The sequence below is a fragment of the Chlamydotis macqueenii genome, chromosome 23, assembly GCF_036417535.1.
Source record: "Chlamydotis macqueenii isolate bChlMac1 chromosome 23, bChlMac1.mat, whole genome shotgun sequence".
Lineage (NCBI taxonomy): Eukaryota > Metazoa > Chordata > Aves > Otidiformes > Otididae > Chlamydotis > Chlamydotis macqueenii.
Window position 1 is genome coordinate 5,269,142 of NC_141578.1, and position 21,897 is coordinate 5,291,038.

The 21,897-nt window shown below is 55.0% G+C and overlaps 1 protein-coding gene across 1 annotated transcript; it reads left to right on the forward strand.

The window, feature by feature from the left end:
• The first annotated feature begins 4,120 nt into the window (after positions 1 to 4,120).
• RASSF5 (Ras association domain family member 5) lies at positions 4,121 to 21,831 on the forward strand. The gene is made up of 5 exons (XM_086765814.1): positions 4,121 to 4,542; positions 15,238 to 15,351; positions 16,675 to 16,972; positions 17,354 to 17,469; positions 18,651 to 21,831. The coding sequence occupies exons 1-5, from the start codon at positions 4,441 to 4,443 to the stop codon at positions 18,801 to 18,803; spliced, it is 783 nt and encodes a 260-aa protein (XP_086621940.1). The 5' UTR covers positions 4,121 to 4,440; the 3' UTR covers positions 18,804 to 21,831.
• Positions 21,832 to 21,897: the final 66 nt, after the last annotated feature.

Sequence of the window (21,897 nt, forward strand, 5' to 3'; positions counted from 1 at the left end):
GCGATGCCCTCCGGGAACGTCAGCCCCCGTGCTGCAGCCCGGCCGTGTGCGGGTGCCTGTGACGGAGGGTCGGTACTGGTGTTAAACTGCGTCCCAGCACTGGCACAACGCGCTCGAGGAGCCGCAAAGGCGCATGCCTCCTGCATCTTGGCAGAGCACGAGCACGGATTTTGCAGGGAGCTCTGGCTTAATAGCCTTGATTCGAGAGTTTTGGTAGTCTCGGGATGGAGACGCTTTAATCTGTATTAAGGATGTGCAGTAATCCCTAGGGCCGCTCCGGAAGGCTTAGCTCTGTGCTTAATCCCCGCAAGGGTCCCGTGGGGTCTGAGATGGTGTGCGAGCCGGCGTGGGTGTCGGCTGGGACGGGCTGCAGCGCGTGAGAGCGGACGACGCTACGCGAGCTGAGATGTAGGATCCTTAACACTGGAAGCTTAAAGCATTGCTTAGAAACCTGCCTGAAGTGGACTGGAGAGCTGTGTTCTCTCCTTTGTTGTAACCATGCGTTGATGTTCCTCTCTGTGGAGGACCTTGAGCACGTCTGCAGAGCTGGAAACGGAAACGTGCGGTTATTCAAAGACGATGCGGGGGCTCTGGGCACGCGAGGAGCCGGCGGTGGGGTGCGGTTGTTGTCTGCGCCGGGTCTGCAGAGCTCAGCCTCGCCGGCACACGGCTGGGTGATGCTGCTCAGGAAAACGCTCGGGAGCGAACCTGGAGTTCGATGGGACAAGTTATGCGTTACGCAGGGACTCAAATTGGATACTCTTCAGGTATTTGTACGAGGGTGTGAAGCCAGATTTGTGTGTGTTTACATCTTCAGTTGTTGCTGGGCTTCCCCGAGCAGCATGAGAAAAGCTTGATTTTAAAAAAAAAAAAAAAAAAAAATTAGAAAGGCTGGCTTAGATAACACCAGCCGGGGTTATTGATGGTCCTAATAATAAACACAGAGCCTGCGCTTTGTGGCAATTCATCACTCTGACGTGTGGTCCCGGGAAGGGGGGAGGCATTTTGTGCCAAGGAAACAGAAGTCTCTCCAATTCCAGCAGCAAACGGAAATCCATAAACCCATCCCGAGGGCCTGGTCCGATCGCACCTCTGAGCCCTGGCACAGGAAAGCCCCGTCTGGAGTCTCGTTACCTGTGCTGGGAAAGGCTGGGGGGGCTGGTGTGGGGGTAAATCACTGCGATAAAGCTCTGTTTTCGTTTGTGGGTAATGGATAGTCAGGGAAAAATCATCTTTGAGTTTACTTGATCTGAGCAGGTGGCCGCGTTTCTGTTGGCCAAGCGGGCTTTGGAGAGGAGGAGGATGGAGGGAAAACAGCGTCGGAGTTCCAGAGACTCACAGGGTGCCTGAATGCGCTGGGCGGGGGGGAGAGGATTGCACACTGCCAACACAATAGACTTAAATTAATAGCTGGCGTAGTTGGAAGTCATTAGGCAGTATTATCAAATATAAGCAAACGAGAAGCATCAGAGAAATGGCCGCTTTGATATCGCGCAGTTCAGTAGCGTTACCGTGTAGTACCAGGCACTAATGATGCGGGCTTTGATCCAGCAAAGCACTTCAGAGTGTGTTACGTTTGGGTCCCAGATTGGCCTCCCTGGGTGCAATCCAGCCTCTGCTGACAAAAGCCTCCCCTGGTCTCTGCAGCTCCAGGAGCTTGGCCCCGGTTTCAGCCGAGCCAGTCTCGCGTTTCCCAGCTGCGAGTGGGCGCAGGTCACTGGTGGGTGGGCAGGTAACCGTTAACTGGAGCTGCTGCTGAACCAACAGGTCAAAATGACTTGGGTTTTTCTTGCTGGGTTGTTTTTTTTTTATGGAGCTGATCTCCCAGGCAGGTGGGCTGCAATGGAAAAGCAGAGGTTCCTTGGAGAAGCCCGTGGGGCAAAGCAGCAGGAGTGCACCCAGCCTGACGTGGGGCACTGCAAAGCCACCTGCACCCCGTTCCCACTGCGAAACGCTCGGGGCTGAGGCTCCGGAGAAGACCTGACGCCTGTGCCGTTCATCGGCCCAACACTCACTTTGTGTGCGTTACGCGTGCTCGATTTAAGCCTCTTTCTCCTCTAAATATAGCCTTGTGAAGCTGCGAGGTTTGTGCCGCTGCAGAAGTACGCGTGCTGCTAAGAGGGTAGCTTATTTATTTGCGGCGTTACAAGTTGCCTTGTAAATATGCCACTTGGATTGCTGCCTTCCACTTTGAGATGCAGATGTTGCGTCCTCCTGGTGCTCTTTACATTGACATCCTGGTTTGTATTCCCGGGATGCTGCTGGGTACAGAGCTGTCAAAGGCTCGCAACGATTTAAGTCCTTCAGATACAGGCGGAAGGTACGAAACACCATCTGCAGCCTATCCAGAGGGGAAGAGGTTTTCGTGCATGGATGGTAGATTGTGTGAAGATCTCGGAGACCCGTTGGAGCGGTCAAAGGAGTCCTGCGACCTCAAGGAGCGATGGCCCCGGCTTACGGGAGAGGTTTGCTGGTGGTTCTGCTGCAGGTAGTCGAGCTGTGGAGCAGAGCCAAGGCTGCTGCCGGCTCCCCATGCTCTTCGCTGGCCTGGCGTAAAAATCGCGCTTGGCGATGGTGGGAACTGCCTGGAAAAGGCCATGGAGATGTTAACGTAAGAACAGCCATCTGGGCACGGTGATGGGCTCTCCCTGCTGGGTGGTGGATGTTGAAGGAGAGACCAGAACCCTCAGGGCGAGGATGGTGTGCTGCTGCGGTGGTCTCCCTGCCAGCAGTGCCGTGGACGCTCCTTGGGGTGGCATCTGAGCCGTCGTTTTCAACAACTGTCAATCAGCTCTTTCTGGGGAGTCCAACTTTGTACATCCACCGCCAGCGCGCTGAGTGATGAGTTCTGCAAATCTGGTCACGCGTGGCCTGGAACAGCACTCCTCCTTTTGGTGTTAAACGTCCTCCGCTCTTCAAGGGAAGATCTCCTGTGATTTTGTAGCTCACCATCAGATGAGGCCAGATCTAGGCTGGCCACTCCTTCTTGTACCTCCAGCCCGCCCTGCCCTTTGCGGTACCTCTGGTCATTCTTTATTTTCCCTTGGATGGTCTGGCTGGCCAGCTCTTGTGTGAAGTACTTGAAGTGTGGGCCCAGGGTGGATTTATTCAGTGGCACAGTGCTCTCGGGGCTTGTTCCCTCTTCCTTTTCAGAGTTGTGATGGAGAATTGTTAGCATGTACATTAATAGTGCGTTGCCTAAGCGGAATCCTTTTCACCGCGGTGTGTCAGGCTTTGCTTTGGTCCCCTCACCCTGCTCCTGAATACACGCCGGATTTCAGGTGGGGAGAGCCTGCGCTGCGGTGTGCTGCATCCCCATGGATGCAGGGTCCCTCACGGGAGCCCCTGCCGAGGGAGGATGACAGGAGCGGAGCCTTGCCTTGCCCGGCTCTCCAGAAATACCTGGGATCTTCCCCAAGGAGGAAGGTCACAGCTGCTTTAAACGCTGCTGGGTAAAATGAGGGTGTGGGGGGGACGGTGGTGGTTGTGGAGGGGATGGAGGAGGTGGCTCTGGGGATGGGTCTGTGCCGGGCTCGTTTCCGCAGGGATGATGCTGTCGCTCCGAGGCCAACACGGCATTTTAATCGGTCTGGAGCAAGTACTTGCAAAAAGAACCGAGGAGCTGAACGGCATTTTCCTGCGCTGCAGTCGAGCACTGCTAAAATTGCTCCCGCCGCTCTAAAATTAGCTGCAGAGTGGAGAGGCAGCCGCTGCCTCCCGCAGTGCGATGAGCAGGGGGTCCAAGGCCGCGTCCTCGCCAGCCTGCCCCCTTCCCCACCGCGTTTCTGCGAGGAGCCTTCGCTCGGGCTCGGTCCTGCCGCGCTGGGCTCCCTAAAGCGACGCAGCTCTTGAGTATGTGCTAACAGGGATGAGCAAGAAGCCAGCCTGCCATGGCGATGTATTTTTGGGGAGTAAAGGAGGTGCCAGGGGTATCCAGGGGCCGGGAAGTGCCCGGGACCAAGCCCAAAGCCCCCAGGCATGTAGTGGGATGAGAAATTTTGCAAGAGGAAGTGGCAGGGCTGCGCTGTGCGAGGCGAGCGCAGGAAGGGGAGGCGATGCTGCGCGGGCGCCCGAGGCACCAGACCGCGGGCGGCGGGTGAGCGAAGCCGGGCATCGAGAGCGGGGAGCGAACTCGCAGCTCCGCTCCTTCCATGCTGGCCCAGCGCCGCTGCGCAGGGAGGTGGGTGGAGGAGGAGAGGGAAGGGTTACCCAGCACGGCTGCCTGTTAAAGAGAAATAGCTGGGCTGGCTGCGGAGGATGAGCAGAAGGAGCTATTGCAGATAAGCGCCGGCGAGCCGAGGATGTGAGAGCGGGCTGGCTGCTGGCGCGGGAGCCGGAGCGGGGACCACCGATGGTCAGCGGCCCCCCGAACCTCCCCGGCGAGCCCCGCGCGCTCGGCCTCTCGCCCCGGCTGGCTTTCCATGACCCAGCGGCAGCAGCATGAGCAGCGGGTACTGCAGCTTGGATGAAGACCTCGACGATTGCTTTTTCACGGCAAAAACCTCTTTCTTCAGGAGCGCGCCCAACAAGGTCCCTGCCAAGGTAACAGCTTTAAAAACTGCCCGGGAGGAGGCGGAGGGGGGGGACGGTTTGTTGGTGAGGGGAGATGTTGGTGTCCCAGCACGTCTGGCTGCAGGTGCTGCCGAAATTACCTTGCTGCTGGCAGGAGAAGGCTCTACCTGCCTCTCGCAGGTCCGGCCGAGGGGGTCTGCGCCGCTGCAGGTTTTTCTCAGCCACATCTCGACCTTTTACCTGCCAGGTTGCCCCCTTCCCGGGGATCCACAGCGGATGAGCCGACTCCAAATGTGGGGGTTTTGGTTTTTTTTTTTCAGCAGCCCCGCCAGCTGCCGTCCTCAGGTCAGGCTCCCGGCTGGGGACCTGGGGTCTGGCCTCGCAAAATGCACGGCGCTGGTGAAAATGGCACCTGCCAGGTGGATAGGGAGCTGGGAAAGTTACAGGGCTGAATTAATCTGCAAACTTAGGAACGCAGTGATGAATCTGGCCCTTCTCTGGGCACCTGGGTGCGTGCGCCTGCCTTGGAGCAGGGGAGAGCACTTGGCTGGGCAGCGTTTCACCCCGGGATGGGATTTCTGTGTCAGTAACCTTGACGAGGCTGCTTCATGGTTTTTAAGTGTTTATTTAAAAAAAAACGAACCAAACAAAAACCCCCCACAAACATCCCCGTCGTGAACTTTGGGGTCCCAACCAGAACGGAGCATAAAAGCGGAAGGCGAGCAGGCGCTGCTGCGGAAGCGGGGGTTTCGCCCAGGAGCGAGGTGATGAGATCCGGCCCGGGGAGCAGCTTTTTTCGCTCAGAAACTCGCCTCTTTGGGCTCTGCTGTGTTTGCACGCCCGAGGCTGCCGAGCCTGCCCTCAGCAGCTGCCGTGGGGTTCAGCTTCCCGCAGCGCGGGGTCCAGAGGGCTCGCAGCGACCGGGGCTCTTCTCCTTTGGGGGGCTTGGGCTGAGGGAGAGTTGAAATCAACCGGTAATTTTATTTTAATTTCTCTGAAGAAACGCTCCCTCGGGTTTAACCTGGGATATTCCCTGGTAGCCAGCGGCTCCCTCGCGCTATGATTAACCGACACGTACTGGCTGGTTTTTAAATGTCACTGGATGATTCATTTGTGTAGGAGCACGGTGTCAGTGCGATAGGCGCTGCGCCCCGCGCCCGTTTAACGCTGTTCCTTTCGAGCCAGGGCGCTGCAGATCCTCACCAATTTTCAAAATCAGCCTGATCCCGCTCGTGCTTGGGAACTTTCCCGCGCAGAGGGGTCGGGGGCTGCTGCAGCCCCTTTTCGCCCGGCTCCTCGCCTGGATGCGCCGGCGTGGGCGGCAGATCTCACGGCTGCTGGAGAAGATGGAGCTTTTTTTTCGGGGTGTTACGGGGAGGAAATGGTTCCTGTGCATGAAGAAAAAAACAAACCACTCACAAAATTTGCTGCTCAAGCAAATGATGTTGTGTAATGAATCTGTGTGCGGAGGTTGTGTTTTTCCAGCTAGAGGTGGAAACCATCCTCAGGCCTGGGTGGAAGAAGGTTTTGGTGGGGGGTTCATGGTGTGCTGGGGGTTGGTGGTGGTGCAGGTCCTGCAGGAGCCTGAGGCTGGACCTCAGCTGAGGATGGAGCTGGCCCCGGAGCGTGATGGGGAGGAGGAAGAGGAGAAGGAGGAGGTGGTGGTCTGGTGAGGCTTGGCTGGAGGGCGAGTGGAGGAGAGCGAGCTGCCAGCAAAGCGAAGGGGCAGAGGATGGGTGCAGCCCCAAGGTGGGCATCTCCCTTGGGTTTTGTTTCACCCCCTATCCACCCTTTTTTACTTGGCATCTTCTCCTGAGCGATGTTTTTGAACATGGAACGCTTCCACTGCCGCAAGGGCTGCGTTGCATGGCAGCAGTGCTGCATTTCATCACCACGTACGGTACCTGCTCCTGGTCCCGTGCAGAAAACATCAGTTTGGACCCGAAAGTGAAGTAACCCGCTGGCCGCCTTTGGGAGCAGCAACGTTTGTCCGTCCCTGGATACCCAGGAAGGATTCCCGAGCCCAGGATGCGCAGTGTGGTCAGCGCTGCGGCAATGGGAGCTGCTGGCCCGTGGGCACGCCCTGCGCTGGGCAGGAGTAAGCTAAGTGCAGGGATTTAGGGATGTGTGTCTTAAAATACCTGGGAAACAGCCTCTGTAGAGGAAATGTGTTGTTTGTGGGGTAGGGAGGGACGTACAGGCCTCCTGCCGTTTAAAAAAAATAGAGTGGAATTGGATCACCATGGGTAGAGAAGCGATTTTACTGATGGAAATAACTGTATTGGTCTGGAGAACCTCTTTCTAGGAATTTTGTAATTCCTTTTTATTTTCAGAACCATCAGCACGATTGCTCTGCGTTGGCAAAGCACAGTTTTAGATCTCAGATGTGACCTCATCCCCGGAGATCTGTTACTTGCCGTTTTGGTGACTCTTCAGCTGGTTGGCTTCAGTACTTTCTGCCCAAAGCTTCAAACTCTGCGAAATCGCTGTGCGAGTCCTGCGTCCATGGCTGCCGGGAGCGCCGGCTTGGAGGGGAAAGGGGCCAGTTTCTGACCAGAGATGCTCAAACCCCAAGCTGGGGCTGGATGAGGTGATCTCCAAGAATCCCATCCAGCCTTGGAGAAACCCCATAGTCCCAGAATTGTCCACAGTTGTCGGAGCACAGAGTGATTTCCAGAGGGGGACAGGTCTGCAGGGGGTCCCGTGCAGCTGTGCCTCTCTCCTGGGGGAAGGGGCTTTTCCTGGCCTGGCGAGGCAATGGTCGGTTCCCAAATGTCAGCTCCGGAGGATCAGCAGATCTTTCCGATCCACCCAGCCTCCTTGATCTGGGCCGGGGTCTCGCCAGGCTGGTCTCTGTGCGCGGAGGTGGTGCTGTGGTTGGGTACCCGCGGGGTCCTGTCCACCCAGCCCCCCTGCGACGGAGCTCCCCGGAAGGACCTGCTGAGCTCGTGCTGCTGAGCAGAGATGTGGCAGGGAAAACGGTTTCTAAGTGAAATCTCCATGGCAATCAAAACAGAGCCCATCTTCGCTTGCCTCTAACCTCTCTAAAATGCAGCACCATCCTTCTCCCCTTCTCCAGAGCTGCGCTGCTCTCCTGTCATTTGCTTTTCCCTCTGAAACCCAAAGTAAGCTGCAGCATCTCATTTGAACTTCCCAAAATGAGTGAAATATGTATTTTTTTATTTATTTTTTTTTTATTTTAAACATATTGTGTGATTCTTCCCCTGGCCCTTGCACGCGCAGGCGGTCGATCCTTTCCCCACGCGGTGCTGTGAGCTGTGGGAGTGCGCGGTGAAGGGGGGGAGGCGTTGATGTTTCGCAGGGATGGAGAGCTGTGCCGGAGCAGAAGTGTCCCAGCTCTCTGGTGACTGTCCTCGGGCTGTGCCGCGCTGTCCCTCTGCCGCCGCCGCTCCCTGCTGCAGCTGGATTTGCGGTTCTGAGCTGCCAGTTCTCATGTTTCTGGCTCAAATTTGAGGTGTTCACATTCCTCTCCAGGCCTCCCCTGCTGCGGTGTGGTGATGGTCACAGGGCGTGAGCTCGGGATGCTCCTCTCAACTGCATCTCCCTGGCCAGCAGTGTTTGGACGTGCTTCTTTGCGCTTTGTTTTCTGATGTTTTAAAACAAATCTTTCCTTAACAAGCAGAAGAATTGAGGATTGGCGCCTTGAGGCGTAAAATCCCTTCAGAAGAGGTCTTCGAAATACTCTTGCAATCTGAACGTAGGAGCCAAAGGGAGAGCTTGGGCTGTGGGTTTGGGGAATGCAAATTGTCACAGCGTCGCTGATGTAAGTGGGGATGGACCTGTGCCCGAGCGCACCAGGGAGGGCTTGGCCGCTCCTGCCAAGGACAGTCGTTGCCAAGAACGTGGTGATGTTGGGCCAAATCCATCTCCACCGTTCTGCTGTTCAAATTCATTAACGAAATAGCTGGTGAAGAAAATTGGCTGGGAGCGAGGCGGCAGGGATGGTGTCTCCGTGGCTGGTTTGTGGCTGGGGGGAGGCGGCCCTCGCTCCAAGGAATGTCCTGTGGAAGCGCACGCTCAGCCTTACCGTGCCTTTCCATGTCTGGTTTTATGGCTTGTGAAGCCACGGTTCACGAGCTGCTGGCCTTCCACCTCCCAAGCCGTACCCGCGTGCCGGCTCCTCGGGGCTGGCTGGGGATGGAAGCAGTGGAGAGAGGGCACCGTCCCCCCCGCACCGCTGCAGCGGCATCACAAAGCTCCCGGCTCCCGCCTAGAGCTGGGATTCCCAGCAGAGAGATGCGGCTGAGGTGCCGCCTTCGCTTACTTTAAAAAGGTTTTTAAGCTGGGGGTTGACTTCTGCAAGGTGAGAGGCTGTAGGGAGGATGCTCTTCAGCTGGACCTGGGGCGTGTCTCTGCTGGCATCCTTGCAAACCGATAGAAAAATTTGTCATGGAGGCTTCACAGTTGCCTTTCGAGGCTTAGAATCGCTCTTCTGAGAGCATGTCACCGTAATCCTGATGGCCCGTGGATGTCTGGTCTCCCCCGTACAGCCTGTCACGAGCTCACGGCTCGTTAGGTGAGTGGTAGATTGCAAAGAGGTGACCGGTGCGGCGAACTCGCTGGGATGGTGGCTGCCCCCGTCCCGGGCGACGGGCACTGTGTGTGGCGGCCGCCTGCCTCTTCCCGGGGCACGGATTTGGGGCTGCCTCTGTCCTGCTCGGCATTAGCCCCAGTGCCAGATGGGGCTCAGCTCCCTCCTTAGAGCTGCCGTTTCTTACAGCGACAGATAATGGAGGTTGCGGAAGGGGAGCCCGTTGCAGCAGGCTGTGATGGGCACGTGCACCTCTCCGTGATGCTGCGCGTGCACCCGGCCGCTGTGACGGGGCTTGGTGCTGTGCGGCCGTGGGTGCCAATGTCTCGCTACCGGCCATGACTGTCCGCACGTTATTTTAGGGCAGCTTCACAGAGGTTGGTAAATTTGCTGAATTTAAGCGATGCCAGCAAGCTGACAGCGGTGGTTAAACCGGCATCCATGGCCACGCAGTGTTTTTAACAGGGTGGGAGCGGAAGCATCCTGGCAGCTCCAGCCTTGCCAGCGCTTTCCTTCCAGTTGCACGTGAAGGTGGTGTGATGGGAAGGGGCTGGTTTTGCAGGCTGGCATGCAGACGTCGTGGGATGCTGCCGCGTGGCCGGGCCATCCCTGAGGCTGCCCGACGTCGCTGTTCCCTGATTCCCAGCCAGGAGATCCCCGGGTCCGGCAGCGGCTGGCAGGGTTTAGGCGCAGGCAGAGTTACCGAGCTGTTGTTTTGTTAACAGCTTGTTTCATCTTGTCCTGCTAGAACAGGAACAGGAAATGTGGCAACGGTTTATGGTTAATAGCTTCTGTTTTTCTTCCTTCAGGCAGAATTGCGTATTCTGCACCAGAAACTCTGCAAAACCAGAGGTCAGGGGAGATTCATGGAGAGCAAGCGGCAGCTGATCTAATCGTACGGGACGGAAAGGAGCAGGGCTCCCGCCGCCGCGGTGCTGGTGCTGCTGGGCCGGGTGGGGTCCTGCTCGCTGGCGGGTTGCTCCGAGACTGTGTTGTGTGGTCTGTAAAATGAGAAAAGCAGAATCTCTGACCCTGGGGCGCGCAGGGGGTTGGAGATGGTGCGGTCGCTGTTGGGGGCTTGTGGCATAGCTGTGCCTGAGCATCGCTGCTAGAAGAGGCGAAGGGGTGAGCCCTTGGAGCCCCAGTGCCACTTTTGGTCCCACAAGCGTCCCCTGACCCTAAATGGCTGCCAGAAGCGGGATGGCACCGTGCTGGGTCCTGCGGGACAGCCGGCTCAGCTGCGCGGGAGCTCTGCTCCGGCGGCCTCGCAGCTCGGCCCCGGGTGGAGCGTGTCCCTCGGGCTTTGTCCGGGCGCTGTGCTTGTGAGCCCCGTGGTGGGATCGCTGCGTAGGAGGAGATTACTAAAACTTTCTCTCCCCTCAGCCCGAGGAAGCGGGGCTGGCGCAGGAGGGTTGCTCCTGTGCAGTCCCTGGGCTGGGAGCGAAGAGGCTTTTTTTTGCGATGCTGGCAGTGTCCAGTTGCAGTATTGGTCCAGTTGGCTCTCGTAACGCATTGCAGTTTTTCTTTTCAAATCAAAACACGTGTAAAAACCGGCCCAGCTACGTTTCAAGCCCGCTTGGACGTTAGCACTGTGGCAGCGATAAATTCTGGTTTGGTTTTGCACCGCAGCTGAGGTGTAGGGGCCGGGGGGCCGGCAGTCCCATGTCAGAGACGCGTCTGCAAATCTATGGCCGGGTCACAGCTGCTGCGGCGCGGGGCCCCGTGCGAGGTCGCTGGTTGTGTTCTCCAGCGCAGGCTGGCTGCTTTCCGCACACCTTAGTGCGCTGCAGCGGAACCAGTTAAACCACCTGTCACTGACACTGGGAGCTTAATAGAAGCAAATTAATTCCCCACCGGATGGAAGATGATGTATAAAAGGACCCTAAGAGAGTATAATGTGGCCCTTAAAACCTGCATTTGTCAAATTGTCATACTGCAGCGTTTCTTTTTCGGTTACGATTGCGCATGGAAGGGGAGAGAACAACCTGTTACCCATAGCTGTGGCCACACGATCGTGTAAATTGTCGCAGTTGTGACGGCCGAGGGTCGGAATCCCGGTTCCTTGGGGCAATCTGGATGTTGGACGAAGGCTGGGCACGGCTGAGGCGCTGGGCACGGCAGAGGTGCTGAGCAGCGGGTGCGGGTACGCTCCTGTTTGCCGTGGGATCCTGGGGTCTGTGGCTGCTTTGGCTTGTGTTTGGGTTAGTCAAAACAAATAGATGTGGTAAACAAATAAGCTATGGGCAGTGTTTCTTTCCTGGTATGTTTTCTTCACGGGTTCCTCCCAGCTTTTGAGATGTTCTATGAGTCTGTGTTTTCCCAGACAGGGGTTTGCGCATCCGTAAGCCGTGGGATGGGCAGAGGAAGCAGCGATTTGGGAAAACCTTCGCATGGGTGGGAGCTGAGCTGCCCTCCTGCCAGCGTGGCGTATCCCAGCCACTGCCCAGTTCCAGCTCCTGGGAGCAGGATCCATCCCCGGCAGCAGCAGCGGGGGCTCTGTGTGCCGCAACAGGGCCACGCTGCCGCGGAGCGTGGGGTCGCGCTTGGCGCTGATCTGTGCCCAGCTGGAGGAGTACAAGTGTTTTACGAGGTGTGTGGGGTTTCGGGGGGGCTGAGCGAGCAGAGGCCAGCAGGTACGGGGAAGGCAGGACGCTGAGGCTGGAGCAGTTTGTTGAGGGACTTGCCCGGGGGACGTGGTGCGAGACCTGTGACGTGGTGCTACCAGCACCGTGTTCCTGAGCCAGGCTTCCCGCTGCTGCCGCAGTGATTTACTTTGCGCCACGGACGAAGGGCAGCGGGCATGCGCAGCATGCTTCACCGTTCCAGCCGTGCAGCTGCAAATCTCTTTGCGTGCGGGAGGCGACGGTCCCGGGGGTCTCCTGGCGCTCGCTGTGCCGGGGGGTGGTGGGTGCGGCACGGCTGTGCCCGTCCCCAGCGCTGTGAAATGGGTGGCGTGAGGAAGCAGAGGGTTTCTGAGTGCGCGTCTTCCGTTAACTTAAAGGGAAGTTTTTTGTTGGTTTTAATTTTTTGTTTCAGCAGTGCTACTTTTGAAAACCTCTACCCTTGATTTTATTTATTTATTTTTTTCTCCTACCCCAGCCCAGCCCCCGTGTGCGGCGTGTAAGACCTATTGCAGCCAGTGGACTGCGGTGAAGCCTGTGCCGAAGCGCTCGGACAAACTAGGGAGCTGATATTGCCATTATGATAAACGAATGTTTGTTGTTCTTAAACAGCCCGGGGAAGCTTTGCTTTTATTCTCTTAAGGCACTGAAGAAGGAGATGATTGTAACACGATGGCAGTGCTCTTCCATTGGGTTTCTGCTCCAGACCTGCGTTTCGAGGGGTCTCGTACAGCTTGTCTCGAGCAGAAATCGGGAACTCTCACCTGGGAACCGCTTGAATGAATTCAGGGCTCTTTAGTCCCAGGGCTGTGGCCGTCTTGCCAGATTGCAATCAGGATTTCCATTTGTCCTGTGCTTGATTCTCCTCCTAAAAGAAATATCATGGGTAGCCTGGGGCGATACTGGCTTTATCTGCAGCTTGCGGCATCCTTGTCTTGCTCCCAAAGTTGCTTTCTTTCCCTCCCCCCCCCCCTTTTTTTTTTTTCCTCTTGGAGGTTGCAGGTTTTGTTCTGTACCGGCCTCGATAGCACATCCCTTCGTGCTTTCTGCTCTCTGCTAATGTGAACTTGTGAGCGAGCCCACGTAAAATACGGGAGCGCTGCTCGCAGTTCCAGGCAGCGCTGGCGAGACGCGTTCGCAGCCTGTCTGCGGGGAGGGCGGTGAGGTATGGGAAGCCCTAGACACACGCAGCCTTGCTTGCAGCAGGTCTGGGTTTGGGATGCTGAGGGGCTGTGCTTTAGGAGACCTGCTCTCCTGGCTGGGTGGAAAGCCCCTCTGCTGAAGGGCTTTGGGCAACCCAGGCTGAAGTGGCGTCAGACCTTGAAGCACAAGACGAGCCTCGCAGAGGGAGTTTCCAGTGGTCTTGTGGCAATAAAGTCAAACAGGCTTCTCAAATGTCACTGTCGCACCTGCGTCCCGCTGCTGGTGAGGCAGCGGCTGAAGAAGCTGGTGAAGGGCCCCGGCACCGTGCGGAGAGATGAGCAGCGTGTGTTGCCACAGGCTGCGATTCTCGCTGCTGGCTTGCCTCCGGCACCGTGGTTTGACGGAATCAGCGTCCTTGGGCTGGAGACATGCTCCAGGCAGGAGTTCAGCTGCGGTACCTCGCCGGGGATGCTGCCCAGCCCTGTGTCCTCGCAGGCTGCCCGCAGAGACCCCCTCCTTCCAGGAGGTTATTTCCCTCAAGGAGATCTGAAGGTGGCTGCTGGGCTCTGCTGTGCCACCTGGGTTAGCTTAGCTCCCTCTATTTCACTTCTGTTAAATAGATTTTCTTGGCCCACTTGTGAATTTGAATTTACTTTGGGGTCACGCAAGCCCTTGTTTCCACCTCACGATTACAAGAGCCTGCAGCAGGCTGCTCCAGACGGACGCTGAAGGTGAGCGGGTGCTTTTGTCCCGAGTACCGGCTTTGGGCTTGGTGTCGCGGTCCCTGAGGGATGGGGATGGATGCAGGGAGGTGTCTCCAGAAGCTCCTGCTGCCTCTCTGCCGGGGACAGTGCCGGGAACCTTGAGGGGCTCTGCAGCCGCCGAGGCTGCGCTTCAGCTCTCGGGGTGGGAACACACGAAATTCCTGCCCGTATGTGCTGGCACATCCTTTCCCATTTTCCAGCAGGTTTTTGGAAAAGAGCTGGCTGATCCTTGTGTTCTGTAGCGCCTGAGTGTGCCCGGGCTCTGCCATCCCACTGGGCGCGATGCGGGAGGATCGCATCCCGACATTCCGTCTGCAAGGCGTCCATGGGCCCTGGCAGCCTGCGCCGCAGTGCTTGGGCAGATGGGAGGTGGGACGGGGCTCTGCCTCTCGCTCGAGGCTGCTACCAACCTTCGTCTCTGCAGAAAACCATCTGCAACTGCGTGTTCCCAGCGCCTCGTCAGAGCCCTCCTCCCGGCTCCTGCGACACTGTTCCTGCTCTCTCCCTGTCTTCCGTGTCCCTGGAGAAAGGTGGCTGGCATCCCACCAGCCTTGCTTGCCCGCTGTCCAGGCTGGGTGGCCAGGGATGTCTCCGTGGGGAGACAGCGTACCCCAGTGTACCCCAGAGATGCGTGCTCTGGCCCTCTTCTGCAGAAAGCCCCTTCCTTTCCCCTGTTTAGATGGTGGTGGGCACCGTGGCCCTGCTCCTCTGTAGTGCAGCATCCTGGCCCGGGCTCTGTCCCCCGTCCCAGAAGCTCCCACGAGCTGCCTCTCCATGCTGGGATCGCGTTTTCCCCTTACTCATTAGTGACGTCTCTGCGCGTGACCCGCAGGTAAAGCTCACCTACGCGCTGAATCTGTCGCTTTGCCTCCTAAGAGGAAATTCCCCAAAACCTGGGCCGGCAGCAGCCACCGCCGTCCTCCCAGCGAGCCGACGCGCGGGCAGGCGCTGGACGGTTTCTGACGGGCTGGGATGCCTTGGCTGGGTTTGCAGTGACTGATTTATTAGCCATGCAGCCGGCTTGCTGCTTGTCTGGGTCTTGGTGATTTTTATTTTTTTTTGGGGGGGGGGGGGGGGGTTGGTTTGTTTTTGTGTTTTTTTTTTTTTTTTTTTTTTTTACTGCTCTGAGCTATACTTTCCAAAGCTAAGGAGGAGCAATCCAGCAGAGATTTAACTTCTGAACCTGCTGGAAGCTGGTTGGGGAGCACCCTGGGTTTTTAAGGGGGTGCCTGGCTTGGGCAGGCGGAGCCGTGAATATTAGAAATAGGATGGGATTTTCTTCAGCTGTGTTGCAAGAAGCAAAGAAATGCTCGGCAGGTGCAAGTGGCTTTTTTTTGAAAGCGGGTTTAGGGGCTGAGTTCTTTGCCCTGGTTTGTACTGGGACATCTTTACTGCTCTGTGCCTCCGTGTCCCACTAACCGGTGGGTTTTGTGTTGCCCTCCGTTGCCCGTTACTGGTGTACGGAGGCAGTTTGGGGCAGCGACATGGCATCCTGCATGTCCAGCCTCTGGGCCGTGGGGACCGTCTCCGCCTGCGTGTCACAGGTAGCGTCGCGCTCCGCTCCTGCGTTTCCCAAGCAAAAGCGGAGCTGAACAGATGTCACCCAATATACGAACCAGCTAAAGCCTGTCTCTTCTCATTTCAGAATGTAACACAAGCGGCAGAAGAAGAAAAACCGAAGCCTCCAACCATCCAGGAGATCAAACAGAAAATCGAAAAATACAACGCAAAAGTTACAAACTGCCTGCTGATGAAGCTGGTAGGTCTGGGCTCCGTTTAGCGAGCACGCGGAAAAGCCGGTGCTGGTTTCTCTGGGCTGTGAGCTGAGCCGGGCTGTAGCACGGCATCTCCAAGGCGAGAGGGTTTGGGGCTGTTGAGATGTTCTTGTCCTCCTTACCCGAGGAATTTCACCAGCGGTCACAAAGTGGGTTAGAAACACAAAGCCTGTCCAAGGATGCTGTTCTCCTCTGCCGCTGCCAGGCGTGTTTGAGCAGAGGTCTGAGAATCACAGTAGGTGCCTTATATTTTGAAACTTTGGTTGCAAACTTACTTATCACCACCTGTAAGTAAAGCCTTGATGGCATGTGGTGAGGAGACAAGGAAGTCGCCTCTCTCACAAAGCAGACGACCACAAAGGTACAGACTTCACGAGATCTTACAGAGAGGGGGAAAAGCTTCGTAAAGAAATAATTAAATTGTAGAACTTCCCAGAACAGCACCTACGTAACTCCCTGGTGCTTGCTAACATCTGAAAACAAACCCAAAGTTTATTTGAAAGAGTAGGTCCTACAACAACTTCCTTTGTGAAGGCTGCGCGGTAATTCCTGCTGGAATGTCTCGCCCGGTGATTTTTATCAGCCCTTCGCTGACAGGAGTCATTCAGGACGCAGATGTTTACTCCGAAGTTACTTTTCCTGAAGCTTACTGAAAATGCAATCGTGAGACTCGGTACAGCCTTGGGACTCGGCTGGGCTCAGCCGTGGGCGGTGGCCCTGCGGTGGGACCCCAGGCCACGGCTCCCAGCACTGGAGGTGGGTCCCTCAGCTCGTCCTGCCCGGCACCCGCGGAGGGACCGCACAGAGCCAGGCTTTCCTCTTGGTTTTTGCATTTTTGCAGAGCTGAGGGTAGGGTAAGAGACCTATTATGAGATGAGCTGATCTTAAATGATGGTTTGTTACATGGAGATGTGAGAATCCCGTAAGCAGGGAGCAAAACGTGAGGAATACGGTCAGGAGATCCCGTCAACACAAAGGGTAGAGACCTTCCCAGAGGTTTCAAATCCTCCCTTAACTGCAACTACAAATTACATGTACTGGTTTCCGTAGCTGACTTGTAGTGCTGTTGGTTTTAAATAAGGCGAGATCGCAGACGTGAGGAAGAGATGAGTCATTACCGAGTGGAAGGAACAGGAGAAAATCAGTAGTGACTAACCCAAAATTAGTGGTTACTGTCTACGTGATTAATAAGAAACCCTCAAGCTCCTAGCAGAACCGAGGGGTGGGAGGTCCTGCAGTCACCCTGTGGGCTGCAGAAAGCCCCTTGTAGCAGGGGGAAGGACTGACCCCCCTTTCCTGTGCTTTAGAACGACGATGGGACGTACACAGGTTTCATCAAAGTGCATTTGAAGCTGCGCCGCCCCGTGACGGTACCGGCAGGGATCCGGCCGCCGTCCATCTACGATGCCCTCAAGGAGGTGAACCTGGCCGACATGACGGCCAAGAGGACCTCGTTCTACTTGCCGCTGGACGCCATCAAGCAGCTCCACATCAGCAGCACGACCACGGTGAGCGAGGTGATCCAGGGGCTCCTGAAGAAATTCATGGTGGTGGACAATCCTCAGAAGTTTGCACTTTTCAAGGAGATGCGGAAGGATGGGCAAGGTGAGTTCATGTCATCGGAGCTGCCAGCTTTCCCGCAGCTGGCCAGTTTGCTGGCTGTTTTGTGTGACAGAAATGCCACCAAAGCATTCACCTAGGGCTCGGTGGTGTGTCAGGCGATGCCTAAATGTCAGGTGAATAAATGGCCTGTCCACCACAAGAGGTGATGCTGCTTGAGCTAATGGGGACTTACTGGTTATCAGAAGGGGGCTGAGGTCCCCTAAGACCTCACAGAGATCGTTATGGATCTCTGACAGCGTCTCAGCTGTTTCCACCGTGATCTTGAGCAGCACGAACCGCTTTTACGTGCCCCAGTTGACCTCCTGAGCTTTCCCCAGCCCTGGCAGCCGCGGGCTGACTGTGGCCGTCTGCTGTCCCTTGCAGTGCTCTTCCAGAAGCTCCCTCTCACCGAGTGTCCCCTGTACCTCCGGCTGCTGGCGGGCCCCGACACAGATGTTCTCAGCTTCGTGCTGAAGGAAAACGAAACGGGGGAAGTTGAGGTACGTCGGGGACTCTTCCCCTGGGTTTCCACGTGAACGTTTGCAGCGTTGCGGAGCACATGGCAGCGGGGAGAGGGACAGCAGAGACAGCACGGGTTGAAACGCGCAAGCCAGGCCGCTTCCCTCTCGCGGGGCTGGGTTTGCCTTCTAAAATACTGAGCATGGTGCCGTTTTTTTCTCTCAATTTGAATTATCTACTGAAGAGATTGCTTATACCTTAGTTATAAGTTACCCAAACTTTTTTTTTCTCTCCTAAATTAGTGATTTAAAAAAATTAAACTTGAGCTGTGAAAATGCTGAGGCTAGTTTGATGGCCAGCTGATGATCTGTTTGCAGAACCAAGCAAGGCCATCCCAGAGTTAATCCTCAATAATTACATTAGCTAAACACTGTTATAAATAATCCACCAATTTAGGCAGAAGCCAGGGGCACTCGGGTAATAAATTCACAGTCCGTTTTTGGTTGCAATCGCGCTCCACACCACAACGGAGGCAAACGTTGGGAGCCGCCGCATCCGGCGGGATTCTGCCTCCCGTGCCGGCAGCGGTTCAGGACGCGCGGGACCGCGGTGGGCGAGGATGCCGCAGGAACGCCGGCTTCCCGCGGCGGTGCCGAGCAGACGTAAAACAGCGTTCGTTAAGGATGGCAGCCACCAGCCTGTGGCCTGCCTGTTCCTCGCTGTGAGCCCGGCGTCGCCAAAGGTGGCAGCCGGAGCAGCCGCGCTGCTGGCACCTCGTGCCAAGAGCTTTGCTGAAGATGAAACAATTTTGGTAATTTTGCAGTGAAAGAGAGAACTGGCTCCTGCTGGGACCTCGCTCCCCCTTCGTAAGGAGAAGTGCGGGTGAACGCTACGTCAATTATTTCCATAGATGTTTCAGTTCCTTAGGGAGCTGTGCCATCCCCTGCAGTGGGAGCTTCGCTTCACCTCAGTAAAGATAATTTCTATTAAATCTGCAGCCTCAGGGGCTCAGGGCTGGGATGGTCCTTCAAGCTGTAGCCCACTATCCCATCTCTCACACAACGTGATGCTGTGAGATTAAGCTACCTGGAGATCAGATCCGTGTTTAAATGTCTTTTCTTGTTCCTCTTCACAGACTCAGGGGAGGAAAAAAAAAAAAAAAAACCCACCACAAAAGCAATAAGGTGAATGGTGTGTGCTTACTTTCCCTCTGTTTCTGCAGTGGGACGCGTTCTCCATCCCAGAGCTACAGAACTTCTTGATGATACTGGACAAAGAAGAAAAGGACAAAATCCAGCAAGTGCAAAGGAAGTACGAGAAGTTTAAACAGAGACTGCAACAGACCTTGAAAGAAGCCAGAGGGAAGCCTGGATAACCTTTCAGGAGGCACTGGGCATCAGACTAAGCTAAGATACTGTTTTTAAAATGAAAAGACACTTCTCAGGACTCCTTATAGTGGTCACTCTCCCTCTTCATCCTCCCATTAAGGACTGGCTCACAGCACCCATAAAATATAGCATTTTCTTCTTCTGAAGCCTCTTCTCCCAGGACCAGGGCCAGTCAAAGAACGGGAAGCCTGTTTGAAAACCGCGGCCGTCAACAAACCAAATACAGCTGCCAGTTCGCTTTTCAGCTGAACCGTCCCTTGGAGGAGCTCGGTGGAAAACGCTCCGTGTTAAACCCACCAGGAACAACTACTGGCTAATGCTTTGAGCAGGGTAACGCTCGCTGTTCGCTCTCCTCCCAGCAGCTCGCTGCTTCTTGTCCGGAGGTGCTGCGGCTCGGCGCGCGTGGCCGAGCCCTCGTTTCGTAAGTAGAGCACAGGAAGCGGCAGATAAAGCGGAGGAGGTGGTTGCACCAAACCATGTGGGCGTCGCAGCTGCAACCAATGCCGGACAGACTCGTTCAGGGCAAAGATAGCCAGGGAAATGTGAAGTTATGACAGCAGGGCAGCTGCAACACCCAGACTGTCTGTTAGTAAGTATTATTGGAACTCCATAATGTTAATTCCAGGAAAAGTCATCCATTTTGATTGTATTTAGCTTCCAGTTTTGTAAACAGATGTGAATTAAAGCAAATACCCCTGATGCTTAGCTAAGCTAGCCAGTGTTTTACCAGTTTTCTACTCTGCAGGAACTGGAACCTGTGTTTTAACAAATTCTATTTTAAAAGTGATGATGGTTGGGACATGGGCCAGTGGTTTGACACTGAATGTTTAGCAATACATATCCAACAGACTAACCCAGGAAAGCTTAAAATCCCCTTTCTCAAATCAGGCTTTGAGCTACGAACAGGTCTGGTACCGAGGGAGAGGAGCTCGGGCCAGGGCCAGGGCGTGGAGGTGGCACCAGGAGCGCGGGCTGCCCGCGTGGGAATGCCGTGGCGCCAGGAAGAGGAAGGGAATGGTTAGCCTCAGATGCTTTCCGCCCACCTCTTGCTGATACCACGCTTCCTCCTGCTAACCCTCCTTGCACTGCTCTCCCAGCGCTCCTGTCCGTGACGCGCCATCCTCTCCCTCCCTGTGCCGCTCTGTACGTGTCCTGTTCCCCTTCCCTTCCTCCCCGCTCGCGGTCGGTGCTCTGCCTGCGTGCCCAGGAAAGTTACCAGCTTTTGCTCTCTATGTGGAGCTACGAGAGGGGAGTAAGTCTCTCCCTCTCTCAGGGCTCCCACTGTACCTGGTGCATGCGCTGCACATCCTTAAACAAAAAAAAAAATCCGTGAGCTGGAGCGTCAGTTACTGCCATAACTCTAACCAGAGCCCCTGATCTCGCTGACGCCACGCAGCGATCACCGAAGGGCAAGGAGGGCTCCAGGGGTGCCAGTGTGAGAGAGGGGGGGTCCCCATGTTTACGCTCGGTGCTTTGTACCGAGCACGCTGCACACAGCCAGGTTTAGTCTTCCCTCTGTTTACAGAGGGCACCCCAACACAGCATGAAGAGAAGAGGGAACACTGATACCAGCCAGATTCAGGTGGAGCACGTGAAAGGGTTTCGTGTTAACTTGATGAACGAGTGAGTGTCCCTCTGAGCTCACTGCAGGCTGCTGTGAGCCCACCCCGCACAAAGTGGGGAGGGAGGCAACAGGTTACTGGGTCACAGTTAGCACAGAGATAATCTGGAAGAGTCTAAAATTTACCTCAGTGCCTTTTTTTCCCCCTAAGCATGAAAACTTTGCGTTCTGGCTAAGGAGGAAGTTGGAAGGGGCTTTTGTCAAGAGGCCTTGTCAGTCCTGTCCCCCTCTCTACCTGAAGTACTGTTGTGATGAGGCTGCTTTTGTCTGTAGAGGGATGAGGAACTGTTTTGTTTCTTTCTTAAAGGTGATTGCTTGGGATTATTTTTTGTTTGTTTGTTTTTTCAGATTTATACTTGAGTATGTTTGTTTATAAACCGTGAGAGAGTAACTGCATCACTTAAAGCCCCTCGGTTGGTATAAACGCCGCCTTCTGCAGACTTAGCTCCAGCTCGTGTTTTAGTCGGTAGCGTAAAAGGGTTTGCTAACAGGGCTCTGGCACGCGGTGCAGGACGGGCCTCCCAGCTGTACTGTACTCTACACCCAGATGACCTTTAACAACGCGGCAGCAGCCCAAGGAGAGCTGCAATTTTCATGCTCTGGGGCTGTTTGTTCATTTACAAGAATACTTCACAAGTGCACGGTGAAGTAATAAGTAATTTAAGATTCATCTAGCGCTCTGAGTCTGGAAAGCACTGTATAAATACTTCTGTTCCGTCAAGAGAAAGAACACTGTAAAAACTGCCATTGGTTCTGAGAAGTAAGATCCAGATGCTTTTTTTGTAAATCCCTTATCTTTCTGGCTAGAAGTTGTAAAGATTTCTTTTTGTTGTTGTTGTTTTCTACTCGAGTTTTGGTGACTGGCTCCCTCTCCCCTCCTGGAACCCAGCGGGTCTTTGACACCTTGTAGAAGGCATGGCTTTTTATGCAATTACCGTGAATGCTGCTGAAAACCTCCTGCAAAAGGGAGGGCTGGTTCTTTTAGTTTTTCAAGATTTGGGGCATTTGAGGAATTAGTAGGTCTTGAAACTCATTCTCAACAGTCAGTTGAGCTGTGTCTAGGATAGAAGTATTGGCCCCTTCCTTAAGCGCAAAATACTGTTGGCAGTGCCTTTGGTTAGTATATTGTCTTGCCTAGTTTGTGTGAATTTATTCTTCATGTCTATTGTAAAACATGTAAAATAATGTGTATAGAATGGAATAGCAAAGCTTCTATGGCAAAGTGAAATGCATTTTTTTGCAATGCTGTAATTTATTTTTACTACTCCCTAGTAATTCTATGGCATTTTTAAAAAATGTCTCACTTCCAGCTTTTTTGAAGGTTCTGAAACTACTTGTTCATATGCAGACAGTGTAAAAGTCAACGATAATAAAACTGTCAGTAATTAAAGAAATCTCTTTAACTTCTTTTTCTGGCACCCTTCTATGGAACTTCCATGTATTAAGCCTAAAGGGAAAAT

Excerpts from the sequence above, each read along its gene's own strand:
- RASSF5 (XM_086765814.1), top strand. The coding sequence starts at position 4,441 with ATGAGCAGCGGGTACTGCAGCTTGGATGAAGACCTCGACGATTGCTTT. Across the intron at positions 4,543-15,237 it reads CCAACAAGGTCCCTGCCAAG|AATGTAACACAAGCGGCAGA; the intron begins GTAACAGCTTTA and ends TTCTCATTTCAG. Across the intron at positions 17,470-18,650 it reads ACGAAACGGGGGAAGTTGAG|TGGGACGCGTTCTCCATCCC; the intron begins GTACGTCGGGGA and ends CTGTTTCTGCAG.